The sequence below is a fragment of the Saccostrea echinata genome, unplaced genomic scaffold, assembly GCF_033153115.1.
Source record: "Saccostrea echinata isolate AGI-Se365-2 ecotype Australia unplaced genomic scaffold, CSIRO_AGI_Sech_v1 ptg000028l, whole genome shotgun sequence".
Lineage (NCBI taxonomy): Eukaryota > Metazoa > Mollusca > Bivalvia > Ostreida > Ostreidae > Saccostrea > Saccostrea echinata.
This window is the reverse complement of record NW_026889777.1, coordinates 4,479,737-4,499,534: the sequence shown is the minus strand read 5'-3', so window position 1 is coordinate 4,499,534 and position 19,798 is coordinate 4,479,737. Positions and strand designations below refer to the sequence as shown.

The following is a 19,798-nucleotide window of genomic DNA, read 5'->3' as shown; positions in this document are numbered from 1 at the left end:
TGAGTATTATTATCTATTTTTTTTTTTTTTTTCTTTTTTTTTTTTTTTTACACTAACATTTTCACACTTTGAAAATAGTAAAAATTATTAAATATCCTAACTTGTTTAAAGATCTGTCAAATTTGTGCAATGATTATTTATCTTAAGCTAAAATCGATGTTCAGTCTTTAATTTTGTAACGCATGTTCTCACAAAACAGCAAGTGCATTTACAGAGAGAATTTGAGAGCTGAAAAGCTATTTAAAAGAGAAAATAAATAATTGCTCATTTCTGAGTTATCTAGCTATAGATTTTTACTGAATATATGCTTAATTTAAAATAATTCATCTTATAACACGCGTTAGAAAGAAATATTCTACTGCAAATTTTCTTACGTAATAACAAATTATTTTGTTTCCGAAAAGTGAACAACAGGGTAAAAAATGATTACTTATAAATAATTGTTATTTTGCTTTCATAAAAACTGCTCTCAAAAATACAAATATTGATACTTATGTTCGGCAACGTTTCGAAAATTAATCAAGAAGTTTAAGTTAAGAATAGATCTTTTACGTCAAAGATCATTAAACTGGCTATGGGGTTGGAATTCAAAATAGAGAATATGAAAATAACCACTGCAGGCATTTTTCTGTTCACACCAGGCGCTTGAAGTGTGCTTGTTTGCTCACTTTGTTTTGTAAGTGTCTGGAAAACATTGATCGTTTCTCTTTTTTATCAGGTTAACACATCCCAGAACGTTTTCCAGTAAAGACAATTTGTTTATTAAACGTGCGAGATAGCGTGTCTAAATTGTTAAGAGATAAAAAAAAAAATAGTTCATATCTTGTTCACACCCTGTTTTTGTCAATTATACTGTTCCAATTCACACGGAATGTCGCTTAAAGCAAATAACCTTTACTGTTTTGTAATTAACTTTCCTCTCAAAGAGAGTAGTTTTGTTTGTTTGGCAATCAATTCGTCTTATACACAAGTTTTGTTGAATATGACCTATTTGTGGATATCGTAAAATCTCTTGGCAAAAAAAGGTTTTCCGGGGTAACCAAAAAAAAAATATGTCAATTTACATGAAAATAATTCAGTTTACTATTTTAATCTTCAATTTTGATTTCATTTACAAAAAGCACCAACACTGAGATAATCAAAATGTTAAAAAGATATTTAATTCTGTTCTAAAACGTGCAATTTTACACAGGTATATTTTTTACAAGAATCTTATTGTGTCTTTTAAAAATGAGAGAGTTACTTTCATGCAATAACTACATGTACCGAATACACTTTTTTCTTTGATAGAAAGAGACAGATAGTAGTTTTATTTTATTTTTCTTTTTGAGAGAGAGAGAGAGAGAGAAAGATAGATGTATCAAAAAGATTCCACGGACTCAATTTCAGAAAATGTTCCAGGGAGCGAATGTGTTGATATTTACGACTTTTTTTCAATTTATATTGTTAATTATCTTTTTGAAAAAAAATATATTAAGTTGATGCAAAGAAGTATTCTTTAAAAATGTTAAATCTAAATGAGCTTTCGAGGGACAAAAAAAAACAAATTACTTTTTATTTTACTAGCATTCTGTTCACAGTACCGTTCAAATATTTATATAAACAATCCAGATAGCAGTACCTTTGAATCTGTACCCATATCCCTTTGTAAAAGGATCCTGGGTTTCTTATCAAATATTACAAACTATAAACAAGTGTCTGCACAGAAAAACCACACACAAAGATAGACAGATTGTTCATCATATGCTGTTAAAACGATTGAAACCCCAAACAAAACATTATACAATAGATGCCTCCCAGCCCGCGTGGCGCAGTGGTAGAGCGTCCGCTCAAGAGTCGCGGAGTAAGGAGTTGATCCTTTCGTCGCGGGTTCGAATCCCACTGTGGGATGTGGAGACCGGTCCTTCGGATGAGACCGTATAAACCGAGGTCCCGTGTCGCAGTAGATGCTGGCACGAAAAAAGATTCCTCACTGCTCAATCGCCCTGAGTGCCGAGTATAGGTCAAAATTTGCAGCTCTCCACAGGCAAGTGGTGGCGTCTCCATATGAGTGAAAAATTCTCGAGAGGAACGTTAAACAATACACAAACAAACAAACAAGATGCCACCCAGACGAAAACTAGAGATACTGTGAGCACCGAGCTAACAATATGATACTCCTTGCTCCTGTATGAGTATAACGGCAAATGCCATTATTTGCCATGGTAAACATCGAATATATGTCTAATCAGAACATAGAATAGGAAGTGCACAACGGCAGTATACAATAACAGTTTTTAAAACTTTTTTTCAGTGCTATAGGAAGATTCAGGCATAAGAGATTGGTATCCCCATCACAATGTTAAAAAGAATGGTAGTGTCCATGTTTTGCCATCGGAAACCCCAAATATCCCTAAGACTGAAATATAAAATAAAGAGATGCACATTGGTAGTATATAATAAAGATTCTGTGAAAGTCTGATAAACTTTCATTCAGTGGTATAGGGGGAGTTGCAGATAAGATATGGGTACATGTACGTACAGAAGGACGCCCCCCCCCCCCCCCATCACCATATACCTCCATCTTTAAGTAAGGGTATGATGATTTGAAATAGATAATATTCACAGAAAAATAAAACAAATTAAATACATCATGAAGAAAGCCTGTATCGCGATGTAAGTAGATTTTTATGTCCATTTTTTATCCAAAGAACGCTTTCAAATATGTTATTGTAGAGTAAAGTCATCTTTCTTGGATAACAAGCACACAAAAAAATCATTAAAAATGAAACTCACGCAAGGAACAGACAATGAAGATCTCGTTAGTCTAAATTTTGGTCATTGTGTTGAGAAATCCGGTATTTGTCTCAAAGACATCCATGGGGAAAACAAGTCTAGAACACAATTACTTGTTGGATAAAACCCATCTCAATGTGTCTATAATTAAGGAGGACAAGAATAAGACTTCCCTTCGTCTATACACAAGAACAGGATACAGCTGACGAAGGTATTTGCACTAAAGGTTAATGGACACTGCTAGGTGGCTTGACCATTGTATGCGATGCAAATTTCAGATATAATGACAAGAATATTTTGATACTAGCTTTGGTCTAGTTCAAATGACTAATAACATTCCCATGTTTTATATTAAAGAAATATTATTAAAAATACTTTATACACAGTAAAAGTCCTGTACAATTTTGAGAAAATACTACAAAAAACATAATGCTTTTTAATTGGAAATATTCGATGGTATGGTCTATGTTGTTTTACAAGCTTTGTGTCACCGATCTTCCATTAGAACGATTTAACAATACACAAAAACAATTATATGCTCTATGCCTGTGTTGAAATCCTATCAAAATTTATATGTAAGAAAAGATCTGAAAAGTCCAATGCACAAGCGCCGAGGTGATCGTATCTTAACATTTACTGAACGAAACTTATGCTTCAAGATAAAATTTGCAATGCAACCCAGTCTTCAATTATCACCTCATTTCCAGTATTTGAATGGAACTGAAAACTCTGCTGTACTATACGTAAAACAGAGTTTCAATAGAAAAAGTGATTTAGATTGGTATTGCAATATGTTTCTATGATTACAATCTTCATTATCTAAAAGGAAAAAACGTTCACTATCTAAATGTGCAAAAGCATTGAATGAATTGCTTCTGAGTGTTTAATGTATCATTTTTACAAACGCTCATTTACATGCAAAAAGCAACATGCCACACGGGCCAGTTTATAAAGAATCTGATTTTTCTATATGTACCAACTTCATTAAGTTACCAAATTGCTCAAGTTGAAGGATTTTTCTTCATCATCTAAAAATCGGATACTGTAAACTCCTTATTTTACGCGAGTACGTAATATAGCGAAATGGCCCTTAGACAGCAAATCGCGAGAAGAATAATTCGCGAGTGGACAGATGATCAAGAGATTTTACTTGGATTTCAGCAATATAAAAAATAAAGCGAGTAATTTTATTTCGAGTGTGGTGCTTCTCGCAAAATTACTCGATAATTATTTCCTCTCGGATATTTAGGAATCCACAGTATGCTTTTCTAAATAAAAAAGAGCATCTTTTATCAAAATCATACTAAATTTTCCTTTCTAAAACTAAATTAAACGGCAATTTTTCCTTTGAAATCGAACAATGTAAGAGTAATTGAAAACAAATTCATCAACATTTTGGGGGGTGTGGGGGGAGGGACCACTGCAGTGGGGTAGAATTTATGTATCTTCAGCATTCCAAGACATTTAAAGCTGAAACATACAATCATGCTGTTGTCTATGATGTATAGTTCAGGTATCGCCGACAATAAGAACTAAGAACAGTGTGTCATTTTTGTTGACAATGCTCTTCATTTCATTTACATATTAATCCATCTACATCTTCTTTTGAAGAAAGATCAATCGAAAGATTAGAAAATGTACATGTAAACTCATGAAAACAAGGCTTAATATAGCTCAGAGGACATGGAACATCAGTCAGCCTTAGAAACATATTTCTTTTTTTCATTACACAGTTGTATTCCACAAAGCTAGACTTAAGTTTCTTCGCAATATTGATGTTTTCACATAGATTATTACACTAAGAAAAAGGTACAATTTCAATCTAAATCTGGTGCTGTGTTTTTCTAAAATACAGTGATGTAAGAAATTCAAATTAATCCTTTTTGAATTTTAGGATTTCCATGCAGTAAGAATGCGAATCGTTTTTCTCATACATGTATTACCTCCTAAATGCTAATTGTGACATCATGAACTTGTGCATTTTCAAGTTTTTCTTAAAAAGTTGCATGACATAAATTTTCAGTGGAATATTCATTCAGATAATAAACAGCACATAATTCGCCAACAACGATTTTAAAAATGTCATTTTTAAAAGGATTTTACACAACATATCTGAAAATTGAAGTGAGCGACGGCTGTGGACACTGTTTTTAAAGGAAATAACCCCTGAAATGAGTCATTTTGAGGTTTTCCTGTTTAAAACTTAGAAATATACCAGATTAATGACATCATATTTCCAGTATGGTCCTCCTTCATGCCATATTCTTTCATGATTTATCACATTTATATACTCAACGCACATTTAAACCAATTTCATATTTTTTTGAAAACATTAAACTTTAAGGGCACAATAAAACCCAAACAACACCTTCTTTTTGTTCCTGCTCTCTTTTATCATTTTATAAAAGGGGGCGAACTACAAATTCCAGAGACGCAATGTTTTATAGTATAAAAAGAAAAGAGTAGAAAATAAGAAAGTCATACCTACAGTGAGACAAATTTTCACGTTATTTAAAGATCATGATAAGGAGCACCGGTCCGGCATAAAGTGACCGGTCAGGAGGGGATGCTCACTCCTCCATTGCACCTCTAAATCTTGAGGTCTGTGTTTGCTCTGCTCCAAATTTGTATTGTTTCATTGGACTTTCTAGATTTAATACTGTTATTATCTTCATATTTCATGTATAAACTCAGCATCCTGTCATATGAAGGAGTTGGTCATTATCCACTGTGCTACTCCACACAATAAAGACTAACTTTTTTGGTGTTATGAAGGTAATCAACCATATCCTTTATAATACATTTTTTCCTGTTCTTGTAGTTTAACGAGCATTCTGGAGGTTTCGGGATAACGCTTTAATACACTCATATTCTACTTCTTTTATTTGTTAAAATGATTAGCCTGTCTTTTTCAACCACGGATTGAATGTGTGAATATGTATATAAAATCAAATGTATAAACCCAATGAGAGGCAAATGAGATTAAAACTTTAGTCATTAATTTGAAAGACACGAAAACTTTTGGTTATCATAAATTAGATTAAATTAAAAGTTACATGATATGTAATTTTTCTAAATTTTCTCAATATTTCTCAATTTTCTCATGCATTGCACAAGATAATTGTAAAGAAAGATTTCACGAGATTATAACTTATAATGGCACAGGGACAGTGGCCAAAGAAAATGTGAAAATCACACTTATTTTCAGCAGTTGTTTTGTAGTACGAATAGACCTACGAAATTGGTTCTTACACAAAATCTTCAAATTTCATATGATATCGTCTCTTCTTCTGCCACAAAATTAAATCCAATCAGCTATTTTGTTTTATTAATCCATGAAAAATTAACCATTTGAAAATTAGTGATTTAATAATAGGTGAAACTTCTTGGGAAAAAAAACTTTTCCTTTTAACGTATCAATCTTTATAACAATTTAAATAGAATTATATAGATACTTAAGTTTATCTGTACGCAGTGTTTCCGCACCTTCTTGATGTTAAGATTTTGTAATCTTTCTTTGATGATCATATTTCTTCCTTAATGCCAACACTTTTATAAATCTATTCAAATTTTAATCTCTTTACAGGAAATTATTGGGAAACGTTGAATGAAAAATGAAAATTAACTTCTGTATTTTACTGTTTTTACATACGTATATTAACAAACTTATTTAATATTTTCATGCTATATGAAAAAAAAATTAGAATCTATCCTTAAAACTGTACGTATTTTCTGTCATATGAAATATTGAAATAAATTAACATTTTTAATTTTTTGCATTCATTGAATAAAAAGCAACTGACCACTAAATAAGATATGTTGTAGATTATTTTTTTTCTTTTGATACTGATAGTAACTGTATATACTGTTCATTCAAACCCTGAAACCAAGTTTTTAATCTTTTTTTAAAAAATATTTCTGCATGCATCAACCTAAGAACGACAAAATGAACGAGTCCCAGCATTAATGAGGATGCCACGTACTTTCTATCTTTAAACTTTGCAATTTTTAAAAACTTTTTTTATTGTTCACTGACGAGACTTTATGTAAGCATGGTCCTAAGAAATCATTATCAAATTTAGTCCTGCTATGGAGAGGTAATTAAACCAATCTTTATGTTAAATTTTTGCACGAATTTCATTTCTGTCCGTTACAGAAATCCCGAAAATACCGATCTTTTACCGAAATTCCCAGAAAACCGATCTAATTTTATGTATTTCGACAACATGTTTATATGAAAATTCCAGTCATAGGTTATGATTTAAAAAATGCTTTACAGTTTTGACGTTTTTCTTGACATCCCTAATACATGTATTTTTTGCATATGATTTTGAGATATCCCCCATAAAAAAGCAATTGCTTATTGATAGTTGCTTCCTCTGTCGTTACTAAATGCATCACAGGGCATGCTTTGTTAAGGACATACGCAACGTAATTTGAACTTTGTCTTTTTCCCTGGAGTTGAAGAGTTCCGATACTTAAAGGAACTGTGTGCTACATTTTAATGTCTATATATGCTGTTGTACACTTCTTCTAAAACAAGTTTGGATAAACAAAACATCTAGAATATACGTTTAGTAATTTTTCCATATATTTCTTTGAATTATACAAAAATTTCCATCAATTGATATCTTTTCTAAACCCCTGGTAATGCATGCTGATTTTTTGTCTACGAACATCTGATGGTACTATAATCTTAAATTAAGAATATTTTGAAAAATTATCAGTAGGCAAGGTACGTTGCGTATGTCCTTAACACACACACACACACACAAAAGATGTGTTTGTAAAACACTGATGCCCCCGTATGGCAGCCTGTGGCGAGGGCTACAGTTTCTCAAATGCAAATCAAACTCCAAGGTCAAAAGATATAAAATGTTTGTACCAGAAGAAAGGACTCGTTACAAGGAATACATCTGTGAAGGATGAAAGCACTAGCACCAACCACTCAAAGGTAATGGTCAATGCTAATGTTTTTAAAATAAGGTCCACCTCCAAGGTCAAGGTCAAAGGTCAAAATTGATAATGCACACGGGAAGGTCTTGTCACAAAGAATATGCATGTGAAATATGAAAGCCCTAGAGCAAACTGTTCAAAAGTTATGATCTAGATTTTGTTTTCCAAGAGTAGGTCAATCTCCAAGGTCAAGGTCTAAAGGTCAAAATTGTTGGTACCCAAAGGGAGGTCTTGTCACAAGGAATACATATCTAAAATATTAAAGCCGTTGCACCAACTGTTCAAAAGTTAAGGCCAAGGTTAAAGTGTTTCAAAGGAAGGTCAAACTCCAAGGTCAAGGTCAAAGGTAAAAAAAAAATTGTTGGTTCCCAAAGGAAAATCTTGTCACAAGGAATACACAGGTGAAATATGAAAGCCTTAGGACCAACTGTTCAAAATTATGGCCAAGGTTAAAGTTTTTCAAAAGTAGGTAAAACTCCAAGGTCTAGGTTAAAAGTCATTGTACCCAAGGAAAGTTCTTATCATAAGGAATACACATGGGAAGTATGAAAGTCCTTGCACCAACTGTTCAAAAGTTATCGTCATGGTTAATATTTGGTAAAATTTTGCAAAAGTGGATCAATCTCTAGTGTCAAAAGCTCAAATATGTTGGAACTCAAAGAAAGTTCTTCTCACAAGGAATACACATGTGAAATATAAAAGCCATAACTTAAACCAATCAAACATTATGGGCAAGGTTAATTTTTTGCGGACAAACAGACAGCTAGACAGACAGAAAGAAAGGGCAAAAACTATATACATGCAAATATCTAATCAATCATTTAAAAATTAACATGAACAGATCTTTTAATCTGTCAGTTTGATATTCTCAAAATGAGGAGGAGAAAAATACATGCATATAACCTGCACATTACTTTGAGAGCAACAAAACCGGAAAAAAGATTTATTTCTTTCAATTATATTAATGTGACTACGATTTATCGCCTAAAACAAATGAACTTCCTCTGACCTTGTATGAAGTGAGCAGGTGCGAACAGGTATAATTATAATAATAATCCCTGGAGAAATATCTATACTATTTCAATTGAGGTGAGAGTCGGGGTACGGAATCCGCCGATGATTAGTGATGACATGAGGATATAGGTGAGAAAATAATGATTATATGTAATTTCCAATGACATTGTCTTCAGGCTTGTCAAAGGTTAAAATGTTGAGTGACATTTGAAGTTATTTTTACCGATAGAAACTAATAATTGTTTAATACTATCGTATTCTTTTAACCAATCAAAAGAAATGTTCTCTTAACTGATAAATGCCTTATACGGCAGATACTCCTCAGAACATGAAAAGAGCATTATGTCTTAATCTATGTCTTATGTCTAATCTATTTGATGTTCTGAAAAATTGTGACATTTTGTCAGAAAAATGCTCGCTAAATAGACTAAAGAATTTCCCAAATGACGTGAAGACACGAAACACAAGGTTTCGTCGAAAGAATTGCTAAAAATACAGTAACGTGATAAATTATCAATGCTATTATTTTTTAACAAAACAGACGGCAAATACAAAGAATTTTTATTTAGAAACCTTTGAAGACATATATGTACTTAAAATATTTATGTACATTATTTTTTACTCATAACTTTTGTAAAGATTATCATTAAACAATGGTTTCGTGATTATGGTTTTAAATTGGTCTCATTACTAGTTGTTGCGTCCGTTTCCCGAAATTTACAGAGTCATTAGGAAATAAGATATGACGAGTATCATTTTAATTGAAAATACTATCCCTTTATAAATCCAATTATGTCACTTTTTATAAGTTTATAGTTCCACATCCAAGCCAACATCTTTTTACTTTATGTTTAATTGTAGAAATTATGTAATATCAATTCACGTTGTTTTCCATCAGGTTGATTTGTAATTACAATTTTATGTAAAATGTCTAACAAGTTACGAAGAGCGATCATTGTAATCCTTGTTTCATCTCATTTGAATATTCAGTGCCATGATTTTTTTTTTGTTTTGTCAAATCTTAAAATACAGATTGATCTAATAAATTATACATATCTATAGCTAGAGAAAACAGGTTTTATTATTGATAAATGTTGGACATTTTCAGATGAAATAAACGGTTTTAATGTTCACTGCTTTCTTTTATACTTTGTTATCGAAAAAATATATGAGAACAAAGTTGTTTCAATTTTAAATCTTTAAAAGATCACTTTCGATTGCAAATTACATGAATTTTGTTGAATGAAGAGAATTGATTTAATTCATGTTAATTAATTATAATGAAACCATCTCCTTTATATGAAACAAGAAAGGTAACTGAACTTTCAGCTCGCATTTTTGTGATTCCAGATACAAATTGCGTATCAAGTGACATTTCGATTAATAATTTCCAGAATTACTTGTTGGAAAAAAAGTTCTTTGTAAGAGAGTTGTCCTTACAATTGTAAGAGTGTATTGACTTTTAATGGAATTTTTTGTTTAAAACATTAATACTGCTCTGAGTGATTATACAGTCAAACCTCGTTATTTCCTACTCCACGGGACCGATAAAAACTTTGCAATATCCGAGGATTCGAGATATCGAGGGTAAATGTATTTAAAGAGTAAGTGGTTGGAACTTCCAAATCATTTCGACATATCCATGATATTCGAGATATCAGTGTTTGAAATACCGAAGTTCAACTGCATTTTTAAAGCCTTGTCAAAAAACATAATCCAAGCTTCTATAACTGTAACAAACTTTAACTTTAAACTTATCTTCTCAAGAATTTAAAGAAAATTTGAAGATAACGGATTTATGTAGGTCATAAGGTCATCATTCCTAACTTCAATGTTTGTTCCATAAAAAGTCAATTTTTAAAGTAAGTAACAAACTGTAAAACTAAAAAAAGCCTGACCTTTTGTTATGAAAGAAGATCAGACATTTCTCGTAAAGCGTAAAACAAGAGCACTGAGTAGTCAAGCTGGTGCTCTCCTGATCAATAAATGTTCTGGTAGTCAGGTTTGTTAAACCTCTCAAGTGAATAAGGCAAATGCATAAATTTTTAGAATCACCTATAATGTCGTAAAAACGTCGTAAAATAGATGAAAAGAAATACCTGAAGGAATACATATTTTACTGACTTATTTTTTGTTTTACTTAACGTTACTTTTCTCACGAAAAACAAGAGAAGCAACAACGCAACTTATAACAGGGGTTTCAACTTCGGTAATTGTTTCAGCATTTTATTGCGCCATAAATCTCACAAGTGTACTCATAAATTGAACGAAACACTTCTGCTCGGAAAATTGCTGGACTATCGTACATGTATCGTATATTTAACAGCAATATCTGAATTTCCTTATGAGAATATCGAGTTGTACTGGATTCTTGAAAGTTACACGTATCCAATCTGACTAAAACTGACAGAAAATGGTAAAACTTTCATGACAATCTATTTCAAGTCAAAAAAGTAAAAATATATTTCTTTCATCAATAAAATGAGGCAAAAGTGTGCTCTTGGGCCAGACTATGTCAATTTTACATTCGTTCTTTACTGACATGTAATTAAGAGTTGTTAATAGGAAGCTAGTATAAAAAAAACTGCTACTACGAAGAATTGTATCATCATCAAAATTTTTCAAAAGAATTTGCCATTTGAGATTAAACATTCAAATAAATTTTTGACATCAATGGAAACAAAATGGAGTAAAATAGTTTGCCAAGGAGCTTAAGTATGTGATCTTCTTGGTTATAAGAAGAGCGAACGCTGATGGCATATATTTTATAGATTCATTACAGAATTGGCAAAAGTTCAAATGACCGTTCAACATTTTACAAATAGTCATTTGTCTTCTTAATATGTTTTGGACAACGTTAAATGAGTTGTTTGCCTTCAAATAATGAGATAAAGTTACCGTTTTTTAACTCTGGAAAGATGATATTGGTTTAATTCTTTAAAAGAAAAGAAAAATCAGGACAAACTCTATTATTTTGATTTCATCGGCCATAATAACATTGAATTATCTCAAAATTAGGGAGAAACGTGAAGTAAGCGCAGAACGGAAAAGCATTTAAAAAGAGCCTGAGAGTATTTATCTGAATATGGACCAACTGTAAAAACATTCCCTGCTTAATTAACATGATAAGGCCTTTATGTATGTCAAATGAGTACACTATAAATCTCCATCTGATAAAAAAAAAATGGATATACACATTGTGCCATAATTCAGCGTGCATACACTTTAAATCTTACAATCAAAAAACAAGTTATTGGTGGAAAAACAGATGAAGATTACATGTACCGTAACATTATATTCTATTCAAATACCAAAAGAAAAAAAAAACACTAGTCATTCCTCCCCTTTCATCACTGGAGATATTCGAATTATGAATTTCTTCAATTAATTTATCTTTTACTTTTATTTTTCCATATATATGTCTTATTGCGCATTAATTACATGTAAACGGATATTTTGGCTCTATTAGAATTTAGAAATTTGATTTTAGTACAGTAGCACTTAAAATACAAACGTCAAAAATAAATTGAAAAGAACTGCACAAGACTTCCGATTCTAAGTTCGCTCTCACTTAGACGAACTCTGAAATTCAGATACAATTAACAAACCTTTCTGTGTATATTGTTTGCATTTTTTACACCGATACTTCAACAATAAAATAATTATGAATGACTGGAGATGGATTTTGCTTGGTGAATGATATATATATTCCGTGACAAATTTTGGTAGAATAAGAGGTAAGATACTAAAAAAAAGAGAGAAAATTTTAAGTCAAATGATGTTGACATTTACATTAATGTTACTTTGTGTTATTTTACGGATTTATTATTTAAATATTCCATTCTTTTACAGTTTATCATTAACTGCAGGTGAACATCATTGGCCCATATGAAATAATGCCAGATTAGCATTTCATCATTTAAAGTGGCCCAGTTCTACTAAGACAATAAAAATCCGAAAAAAAATGTCATAAATATTTAATTCCTTTCATTAATTGTCTGGTTTCATTTGCTTAACCTTTGCACATTAGGGTTAATCTTGTGATTAAATTGTACCATTCAATTATGAGAAATGAATTTAAATGTATCTTATCACACGATTTAGAAGCTTCCTTCGAATGATGACTTCCCCTGTGCGCTTGACTGTAGTAGCTAAAATTTCTGTCCACTTTCGAAACTCGTCTCATTTTGGTTTTCTAAACTGTATTTATTCAATCGGACTAAAAATTACTTTAGAAGCATATGCATCTAATGCTGACTGAATATCCCTTCAAAGCTAGTCAAAATTTATTTGCATTTGTCAATATTAAGGTAGACGCGTTCATATGGGAAATACTACAATATTTTTTTTCTTTTTATTCCCTTCTAATAGATTTTCTCTGACCCACTGTGTATCCTATTTTCCAGTCTGAAAATCCAAGCTCCCCCTTTAAAAAAATACGCAGCGATATGTAATTTGAAATAAAATTTTCGTATACATGTACTTTTCATTAATTGAAGAAAGTCAAAGTAAAACAAATTTGTTATCGCTCTGTAGATGGTGATAAAAGTCAAAGTTTTGTTATCTTTCTGGCAATATAAAGACCTTTATTTAATATAAAATCACTGATGGTATATTAATAAAAGATTCATTATAAAATTGTCGCCCGCTTGGCGCAGTGGTAGAGCGTCTGCTCTAGAAGTCGCGGAGTAAAGAGTTGATCCTTACGTCGCGGGTTAGAATCCCACTGTGGGACGTGGAGACAGGTCCTTCGAATGAGACCGTATAAACCGAGGTCCTGTGTCGCAGTAGGTGCTGGCACGAAAAAGATCCCTCCCTATTTAATGGCCCTGAGTGCCGAGTAAAGGTCAAAATTTCCAGTCATTTCAGTCATTTCTGTTTTACTTTTATATATCCACCTATATGTCAAAAGAAATTTGGATTTCTTAAAAATCTAAAATTTGACTAAAGAATAGAAAATCTTTAAAATAGAAATATAACATAAAATGTAAAGACTTTAGGTTCCCAGTTCGTTTGCTATTCAGACTTATTTTGAAAGTTAGGTTCATTCAACACATTTTTGTGAATTCACTTTGCATTTTATAGTTTTATTTTATAAATGAATTCATATCCCAGGAGGAGAAATTTGCTGAAATAAGAAATAGGAACAAATAGAAGAACAAAGAAACTTCGGTTAATGATGTTAACATGAATTTTAAAGTTACTTAGCTGTGTTATTTTACACGATACTTGATTAAATATACCTTTTTTTTTTTTTTTTACACCTTATCATGAACCTCAAATAAATTTCATTGACCAATATAAAACGCCATGATAACATTTCAAAGTTCAAATTTCAAATTCTGAAATTTGTCGAATAATTAATCCCTGGACGATATGCTAACATAACCTAAACCTTTGCAGATAAGTGGTTAAACTTGATTTAATTTTACTATTTGATTTTTGAAAATGTATATAAATATATATTAGCATGTGTTTTTAAGGTTTTATTCGGATGCTATGTGGAACATTGACTAGTCTCGTGCATTTGACAGCAGTAGATAATCAAAATTAACATTGTAATTTTTGTAGACTTGGGAAACTCTTGGTTTGTTTAAAACTATGTATCCAATTGCCAAAAAGACAGTAAATAAAGTGAGAAAACTAATTCTATTCTCTTTTAATAACTAGTCAAAATTTATTCATATGCATCAAAAAATGAGTTTCAATAAACTTTCGTTTGGGACATATTATGTCATTTTTTTTTTCAGTTTTCCCCCTTTAACAGGTTCCCCCTTTTACCTAATTTTCCATAATTTTAAAGAAGAAGGTACTGTTTCATTACAAATTTGGCCCTGTATGTTTTTTTTAAAATATGGAATTGTTTTGGTAAATTAGAATCCATGCTATCTGAAATGCAGAAAATCCATGCATTTACGCGAACTTTTTGATCACCCCTCGTAGATCATTATGCTCATCTGACTTCTCAAATGCCAATTGTGACGTTAGGAACTTGTGCATATTTCCGTATTTTCTTAAAAAGAAACAGAAAAAAAAATTTAATGGGATTTTCTTTCCGACATTAAATACCACATGCATCGCACACAAAGATTTTAAATGCGCTTTCTCAAAGATTTAAAAAAGGTAAAGGTTAGGTTTATAGTCTTGCTTGCAAACTCATGTGAGTTAAGGCCAGGTATAGGCGTTTCTATGCAAATGAGCTAATAAAAACGCACAAGAGGTATATTAATTATTCAGAGAAAGTTTTAATTCATTTTCTTACGCATATTTAGTACCCATGATATGTTATAGCCAGTACACATTATGACGTCATAACGTCACAGATCTTCCCTACTGGAGGTAATAAAACACCTCAACAAAACAGCTTCGGCGCAAGGGATTACCCTATTTATTTTTACATAGATATTGTATAATACTAAGAAGAATATTCTATAGATTAATAAAACTACTGCACAAATTCTAGGCATTTTCTCATTTAATCGAAATTTGAGGAAACTTATACTGGACTGTGCATTTTTACCCTGATTCAACTTAAAACTTTACAAATAGAAATTATACAACTGAGCTGTTGATATTTGTGCAGCAATACCAGCAAACTTCGGAATATTTTGCTTCTAATATACCTTGTTTCAGTTAAATAAAATAGAGCATGCCCTTACGCCGAAGCATTTTTGTTGATGTCTACTATACTCTTGTGTAGTAAAGAACAATGACGTCATTATATGACGTCATAATGTGTACTGGCTATCTCATGTCGTGGGTACCAAGTTTGTATAAGACTATAAATTTTTAACTTTCTCTGCATAACAGATATAGTCCTTAGGCATTTTAATTAGATTATTTGCGTAGAAATGCCATACCTAGCCTTAACTCACCTGCGAAGAACATTGTCCAGCACAACTTCTGGCGAGACCCATGCGATCCACAGCATTCTTAGGCCCCCTGGCGTATACTGCCATACACGGTGCTGATGCGTTTATATCCACATAGCCAGCTCGTCTCAATTGCCAGGTACCAATTAACCCCTGGACTGAGAGGTGCACAATTAGAGTGAAGTAGCTTTCCAAAGGTTACAATCATTGTGATAACGCAGAGTTTTAGCGACCGACCGGAATCAACCCCGGGGGTCAGTGGGTCCAAAGTTGACCATGCTAACAACTAATAACATCACACCCATAACATTTTACGCAACATATCGGAAAATTGAAGTGGACGACTGCTGTTGACACTATTTTAATGAAAATAACCCTTAAATGAGCCATTTAGTGATTTTCTTTTTGCTTTAAACGTTAAAACAATTTATCTACGTCATTTTCCCCAAACATTTCTTCCTTAAGCCATATTCTTTTTTGATTTATAACATATATATATCCAACTCATAATTTAGTCAATTTAAAAACTTTCTGAAAACGTATTATAAATAAGGTACATTAAAGCCAAAACCATACCTAGTTCTTTGGTCTTCACTGACATGCAAATGCGGGATGCTTTTAGGACGTACATAAGGAAGAACTGCTTGGTAATAAATATATGAATGCTTGTATAACTATCCAAGGTTTTTTTCCCCCAGAGAATATGCAGTGACACGTACTTTAGTTTAAAACTTTCATATACAAGTACATGTACACGAAAAACCTTAAACAGGGTTTTCCATTTCTTTTGTTACATAAAACATAATCAAGGTTAATAAAAACTGAAATTGTCTACTTAATATAAAGGGCAAATCAGGTCAAATACTTTTATTTGTTGTTCATATATTTGAATTATCTCAAAATAAGTGATCTTATCACAGAACAGATTAGTATCTAAAAAAAAGAGTTTGTTATGAGAGTATTTATATCGAATACGATTATGGAGGGCCAACTGTAAAAACATTCTTGCTCAATTAACATGATTAAGCTCTTATGTATTCCGCTTTAGTATACAGTAATCTCCACATAATAACAAAGAAAAGATTAATCGCATATTGCACAATCAGTACGGCGTGCATACACTCTGAATCTTACTATCATAAAAGCAAACAGAAAAATAGATTACAATTACATGTACCTTAACATTACATAGATGACTCACATTATGTACTTTGGGGTAAAAACGTGTATTTCGGAGAAATATGTATTTGTATACTGCATCATTTCCTGAGAATAATAAACACACCTATAATTTGCTGCTTGATACAGTTGACTTATCTAGCTATTTCTACATATTCCTGTTATTTAACTCAAAATCACATGCGTGTTCCTTTGTTGATTTGGCCAGCTGGATAAACATTTACTTTCAATCTTATTCAAAGTTTTTCAAGGCATTCATCAAACACTTTTGTTTCCATCCTATCAGAAAACAGCAAGAATATCATCTTAGTCTATATTCATTGTTTAAATGCCAAAGTCTTCTTTATTCGAAATCATTAGCCACTTAATTATCCTTCCCCTTACTGGAGCACAGGAACACTGGTACACACACTACGATTGTCTTCTATATATTCAATTTCACGATATATCTGTCTAATACGATTTAATAACATGTAAATAGAAATAAAGGTGCGATTAAAAATCCTAAAATTTGATTACGGAACAGAAACAACTTGTTTAAACCAAAATTGCAAGGATGTCAGGTTTCCAGTTCTTTGGCAATCAGACGTATTCTGAAATATGGGTGGCCTTAACAAACATTTCTTCGTATACAGTGTGTATTTTGTATCAATTTTACAATAAAATTATTCTTATGAAAGATTGAAGGTAAACTTTGCTTTCTGACTATTATCGTAAACCACCAGTACAAATTTTGTCAGGATAAGAAGCAGGAGGAGAAATAAAAACCTTTCTGAATCTTACTGCCGTTGTAATTTACTTTATATGTTACGTTATTTACACAATAACTATTTAGATATTCCATTCTCTCACAGTTTATCATTCTCTGCACGTGAACGTCACTGACTTATATGTAAAAATTACCATGTTAGCATTTCATCATTAAAGGTTGTCGAGTCAGAGTCATGCAGGCAATGAAGTGCTTAATAGTTTGGATGCATAATCCAAAACTTCACAATTTAGGGGTTCAATTTTAGATAAAATTTAATTTTTTGATTAAGAGATATGCATTTAAATGTACATGTAAAACATATTATATTCTAAAATGTACTCACGTATATCATATAGTTACAAATTTTACACACAGCATCTCCGAATACCCATTCCTCTACAGCAAAACCTACAGTGGTTGTGGGAACAACAATTATGAGAAAAGTTAGATCCGCCAAAGCCAAGTTTATCACATACACATTAGTAGGTGTAAGTTCACCGTTCTTTCCCAGTGTGAAAATGACCAATCCATTTCCAATAGACCCGACTAGAACAAGCAGCCCCCAGGTAAGGGGAATGATGAATGCTAGCTCTTCCGTGTAGGTGGTGGAAGAAATATTTGTTCCGTTCGTCAAATCCATCGAATGATTCATTGTTATTTCAGAAACTTTACCTAAACTTCAACTTTTTTTAATGAAATAAAAATTCGAAGTAAGTATTTGTATGTCACTCTCAGCCACCTTTTGCATATCCCCGCTTTGCTATATATTTTCCCACAGTTTTATTTTTGATTTTTAGAGCATGTTCTTCTTATCGCTGTAGTAATAAGGAAAATCAATAGGAAGTTATATCCAATTAAATCAAGGAACTACAAGGTTTTAGATAGTTTCCTCGCCTGTATTCATAATACGATTACTGTGTTCCCATTAATAGCGATATTTAACTGTCCTCGATAGAAAAGAATCTACTTGTGTTCCAAGCATTTCTCTGCAAAATGATCAACCCAATCAGATTGCCCGTTATAAACTTTTCTCTCCTCCAGGAACATATTCTAATAACTTCGCGCCGGTATTTGACAGGCAGAAGTGAATTTGAGCCATTTCTCTCCTCCGCTTATAACTAAACTGGAAAAATCAATGTTCTTTGATTCTTTGCCGTGACTAACACGTCACTCTAAATTCTCCTCCCTCCCTTTGGTAGAAATTAACACCGTTGTAAAGTATTTAAATATTTGTGACTTTTAAATCTTAGAATTTCAATCAAATGAAATAACCAGTTTCATCATATCTACCATTTTTAATACTTTATACCACTTTGATGTTAATTTTCATTTCTTTTAATATATATTTAAGAAAATATGTTCAATAAAATTTTAATAACGTTTTACAGATACTGAAGAAAGTATACTTTCTTCAAATTATCACATCAAAGAAATGTCAAATAGTTTAAATCATATATCCAATTATAGAAAGATTAAGCCAATTACCAAATGTTCAAAACAATAAAAATGTTTGCGACCAAAATACTCAACTTGATGTAACAACACCAAAAACAAATTTGTCATAAAAACTTAAAATTCAATGAATAGCCTTTAACTAAGATTAATTTGATAACTTGAAATACCTATTAAAAGAACTAATCAAATGTTCTATTACAAAACACACAGACAGCTCCGTCAATTAAATGCTTGCTTAAAGGATCACAGTAAGTGTACAACGTGAAACAATGAGAGGGTCAGAACGGAATTACATACTACAAAAAAAAAATTACAGCTGTTTTGAATCAGACTTTAAAACTTATGTCTTGTCATGTCTGCCCATAGTTCAATAAAGAACATTAACTTCAATTACAAACAGGCTCAGCATGTGTCTATATGCCCTGTTGTAATTATGCTAAAAGTCCCCTATCGCTAGTTTCTCTCGACATAAATGACGTTGAACTGAGCACAAAATGCGTTTTAAATTATGTACATGTAAATCTTTTTCTTTGAATTCCACCGAAATATAACTGAAATTTTCCGACTCGACGTTAAACAATAACAATCAATCCTTATGAATTAAATGATTTTTTTTTCGTAAAGTCAATGTTATTTAGCATGAAACAGTAATAAAAAAGACTAAAAATATATTTCTAGGATCGTTTCAATATACCTTCTCTAATATGAGTTTGAATATCGAACACGAACATTTATGACAAATCCCCCAAAGGAAAAGTCATGTACCACATTTCATTTTAAAAGCCTGCGTAAGCAC

General features: G+C 31.8%; 1 protein-coding gene across 1 annotated transcript in view; it reads right to left on the bottom strand.

Annotated features, from left to right (window-relative positions):
- Positions 1–18,565, bottom strand: part of LOC133193644 (galanin receptor 2a-like) — a 38,972-nt gene extending 20,407 nt beyond the window's left edge. Inside the window, exon 1 of the mRNA XM_061329599.1 lies at positions 17,891–18,565. Coding sequence (XP_061185583.1) covers positions 17,891–18,199 — 309 coding nt within the window. The 5' untranslated portion in view covers positions 18,200–18,565. The remainder of the gene's footprint in view (positions 1–17,890) is intronic.
- Between the last annotated feature and the right edge of the window lie 1,233 nt (positions 18,566–19,798).